The sequence below is a fragment of the Panicum virgatum genome, chromosome 5K, assembly GCF_016808335.1.
Source record: "Panicum virgatum strain AP13 chromosome 5K, P.virgatum_v5, whole genome shotgun sequence".
In the NCBI taxonomy this organism is placed as follows: domain Eukaryota; kingdom Viridiplantae; phylum Streptophyta; class Magnoliopsida; order Poales; family Poaceae; genus Panicum; species Panicum virgatum.
In genome coordinates, this window is record NC_053140.1 from 6,370,399 (window position 1) to 6,374,783 (window position 4,385).

Sequence of the window (4,385 nt, forward strand, 5' to 3'; positions counted from 1 at the left end):
GCGCAGGCCGAGGGCGTCCTCGTCGTGGCAGGGGACCAGGTCGATGGACCGTGGCGGCGCCACCGGGCTGGGCCCGACTCTGCGGAGCGCGACGAGCCCGAGCCATGGCGACGAGGGAGGAGGGACGCGGGAGGGGGGGGGCGGACGGGGCACGGCAGTTCGAGCGAGGAAGAAGGGGCCTCGTTGTGTAATTTCCATGCCTAATATCCGACCGTACGATCTCGATCCAACAGTTGGTAGTGACCCCGGGTGGACGGTATTTCATTGAGCTTTTTACCTACATGCCATTATAAAAGTTTGTAATGATCTACATACCATTCAAAATTGAGAAAATTTCTCTGTACCATTCATCGAAATTTTTTTTACCTACGTGCCACTGCTGTTAGTTTTTCCGTTAAAATGTAACTGCGATACATCCAACTGGTTGTAAAAAGACTCTTTTATCCTTCCTCTGTTCTATTCTCTTCTCTTCTCTGGTTGTTCCCCGAGGGCTCTTATTCCCCTCTGTTCTCTATTTCATTCTCAAGTCTAACCCTAGATCGGCACCTCCCTCTCGCGCAGCCGCTCGCGCGCGCAGGCCTGAGCGCGGGGAGCGGGCGAGCCAGCGGGGCAGCGCCCAGCGCGCGGGAGCGGGCGAGCCAGCGCGCGGGAGCAGCGCGCGTAGGCGTGGGAGCGGGAGCGGGCGCGGGCCCAGCGCGCGGAGGTGCTGCGCGGAGCGGGGGAGCGGGTGCCGCGGGGGCGTGGTCTGGCTGCGGGATCTGAGCGGGATGGCGGCTGACCGACCGGATTGGCTTCCAGATGGGTGAGTTTTTGTTTGTGCTTTCAATTGCATAACATCAGTGTTATATTTGGTGTTGTTATGATTTAATTAAATTTTATAAATATTTATGTTCATCTGTAGGAATGATATCGGGACTAGTTTCAATCTAGAAATCAGGATAATTAGTACAACTATGCGAGGACCATGGTTTGCCTTTAACAAAGTTGTTGACTCAGACACCACAAATTTTAAAGACCTTGTTGATGAAATTGTTGATCAGTTTCCTTGTGGGTATGGTGATGTGGTGAAGTTGTTCTATTTCTGTGCTGCTAGCAAGTCCAACATTGAAATTCATTCTGACCATGACTTAATGAATATGTTCAAGAAACATATGAGTTCCAAATATTGTTGCATGTCAATTGCATACCATAAACCAGATGTTGATCCACCAAAAATTCCACTGTGGGACAATGTTGAAATGACATGCACCCCATTAATGTCAGCCCCTAGCTATGTAGAATCTAGCAAAGCAATTCAATCAGGGACTGTTACAAAACCAGATTATGACATGGTAGAGGACAACAAGTTTATGAATCCTGAACCACAGAATGAATATGTGGGGGTTGATGAGGAGGGTTTATACATTGACATAGCACCTACTTCTCATGCAAATGTTGACACAAGTGAGAAAAAAGATGAAGATTATGATCCAGGTTCGAACTCTGAATCTGAGTCTGACTCTGAGTCCGATATGGATGCTGAGGTAGATGAGATTATTAAAGATACATTGCCATCTCACATATCTGAAGTTGCATACAACAAAGATGATCCTCCTATTGAAGTAGGGAGCATCTATCCAAATATGTTTGAATTTAAGTTGGCTCTTGCAACACATGCTATCAAGAATGAATTTGATTATAACATTGAAAAGAGTGAACCAGGGAAGTATCGGGCATACTGCACGGGCTATGTAGATGGTTGTAAGTGGAGGATTCATGTATCACGTACAATGAAAAATCAATCTACTGTCCAGGTAATTTCTTTGTTCATATTTTGTGCATATTTTGTCACAAATACTTCATTCATATTTCTGATTTCACATTTCTCTGTTTCAAACTAAATTTTGTAGGTCAAGAAGAACCCTTTTCCTCATAGTTGTCATAGTACCAGGAGGATTGGGAAGGTCAAAGGTGCTACCAAGTTTTGGATTTGTGAGAGGATTAAGGATTGGTTGGCTGAGGACAAAAATATTGGGCCTACAGAACTTCAAAGAAGACTTAAGGAGCATTACAAAGTCAGCATTAGTTACAAGAGAGTGTATGTGGCACTTGGTGCAGAATTTTAAGAAAAGGTATAGTGGAAAAGTGTTTGATGAGCATTTGTGGGCTTCTGCTTATTCTTGGAATTCATATATGTTCAACAAGCATATCCAAGCTATGGCTGCAGAAAGTCCAGCAGCAATATTGTACTTGCAGCAAAACCATACAAAACTATGGACAAGAAGCCAATACTCTACAATACCAAAAATTGACTATGTGACAAATAATTTAGCAGAAAGCTTCAACAATTGGGTAAAAAATGACAAGGGGATGCATCTAGATGACTTCATGGATACTATAAGACAGAAGCTTCTAATCAAGTGGAACCAGAGAAAAAAAATTGCACAGATGTTGGAAGGTAAAATATTGCCACACATCATAACTAAGTTAAAGGAACAAAGCAGGAACCTTAACATTGATGTTGTCACTAGCTCACCTGATGGGATTGCAGAGGTTACAGCAAGGGAAGGTTCTAGTTACAGGTTCGTTGTAAACCTAAAGGAAAGGACATGTTCATGCAGGGCATGGGAAGTTTCTGGATTACCATGCAAGCATGCAATTGCTTTTATCACCTCTATACCTGGAGAGAAGATAGAAGATCATGTGGACAACTACTACTCGATACAGATGTTTAGGGCTGCCTATGAAGGTAAAATCCCTTCTTTACCAGACAAGTCCATGTGGCCCAAATCAGAACATGGTTTCTTTATGCATCCTCTATTATTGAAGTCGACAGCTGGTAGAAGGCAAAATAGATACAAGGCAGCAGTAGAGGGTGGTAGCAAAGGAGCTAAGGGTAGGCATCAGTGTCCAATCTGTCAGCAGTATGGACATCATTGGTACACTTGTAAGGATGGTGACCCAAACGATATAGCTGCAATGCTTGCGGAAAGGTACCAGGCAAGCTAAAGTTTGTAATTTTTTTTACATATTTGCTGCAATATAGGTTGCTAACATATTTTTTCGTGCAGAGGTCCACCTAAAAAGAAGAAAAAGAAGGCAGCTCCAGCCAATACTGACCAGTATTGTGCTTGCAGCACCTGCACAAAGGATGGCATTTCCATTTGTACATGCTGTTGTTGATCTATCAAAGAAAAGAAAGAACAAATCATCCTCATCAACTGGTGCAAAGAAACAAAAGAGTAGTTCAGCTGCTGAGGCTAGTGACCCTTCCGTGAGGTAAACTAATTTTGTAACTTATCTTTTAACCATGATAATAGGTTTACTAATGTCACCTTTATTATCAGAGGGTCCGCAACAGGTTCAAATCAGCAAGATCTTTTGTTGATTACATATCCATCTGGATCAAGTAAGCAGCACATGGATGATAAGAGCACACGTCAGCAACAACACAAGAAGAAGAGGGCCATTAAAAAAATAACTCCAAGCAAGGCTAGTCCAGCCATGTCAACACGCAGCAAGGTCCCTAGTTCCCCTTCTAGTCCAGCCATGGAAACTAGAAGCAAGAAAAAACTTGATCTGACTTGATCTTTGATGAGTCTGTATGACATGCTTTTGTAGCACTTGAGGTCTGCAAGACAAAGCATTGTTTAGACTAGTAATGAGGTCAATGTGACCATCTTTTGTGTGCGAAATTGACTTTGTGATCAAGCAGACTATGCACTTGGATGATATATGTGGACCTCATTTATGTCTAATTCTATTTAATTAAATACTAATTGTGGTTGTCTCAAATATTCAGTTTATATCTCAACTCTATGATGAGGGTGTAATTTTCATGTGCAAATATATAACGTGTGTTCCTGTACAATGCCACTAGAGTGAAGAATAGAAAAAAAATGCTGCATTCTACTAGCAAGGGCAAAATGGTCTTTTCCGCAGCAAGTTAACTGGTGTTAGGGGTCAATTTGACGGCAATGACACTCAGGTAAAGGGAACTTTCTTCAATGGCATGGACAAACTTTTTAAAATTTTGATGGCATGGAGGTAACATACATCTTTTATAATAGTATGGAGGTAAAAGCCTCTATTTCATTTACCGTCCACCCCCTCGGGTCGTTGTCTCGCAGGACACCGTCGCCTTCCGGCCGTTCTTGGCACGCTCGCCTCTCCTTCCGCGTGCTGGCGTCCTCCTGAAGGTCCGGCATCGCTTGGCGCGGCGGCGAAGGCCCTCCGCCACCGCTGCTCTCCAGCCCGAAACGTGCGCGCTGTGCGTCGCGGTAAGCTCCGATGCCGTCCGCCACGGGGACGAACTGGGGACGAGGCCGGCGACGCGGAGGCTGCGCTCCGCCACGACGGACCTCGCGGCGGCGGTCGTGTTGCAAATCCTCTTGGTGGCCCTGGTC

The 4,385-nt window shown here is 44.6% G+C and overlaps 1 protein-coding gene across 1 annotated transcript; it reads left to right on the forward strand.

The window, feature by feature from the left end:
• The first annotated feature begins 1,315 nt into the window (after positions 1 to 1,315).
• LOC120709609 lies at positions 1,316 to 2,105 on the forward strand. The gene is made up of 2 exons (XM_039995293.1): positions 1,316 to 1,793; positions 1,890 to 2,105. The coding sequence occupies exons 1-2, from the start codon at positions 1,329 to 1,331 to the stop codon at positions 2,103 to 2,105; spliced, it is 681 nt and encodes a 226-aa protein (XP_039851227.1). The 5' UTR covers positions 1,316 to 1,328.
• The last annotated feature ends 2,280 nt before the right edge of the window (positions 2,106 to 4,385 follow it).

Coding starts and splice junctions, on each gene's coding strand:
- LOC120709609 (XM_039995293.1), top strand. CDS start 1,329: ATGGTAGAGGACAACAAGTTTATGAATCCTGAACCACAGAATGAATAT. Junction 1,794..1,889: donor AAAATCAATCTACTGTCCAG/GTAATTTCTTTG, acceptor TAAATTTTGTAG/GTCAAGAAGAACCCTTTTCC.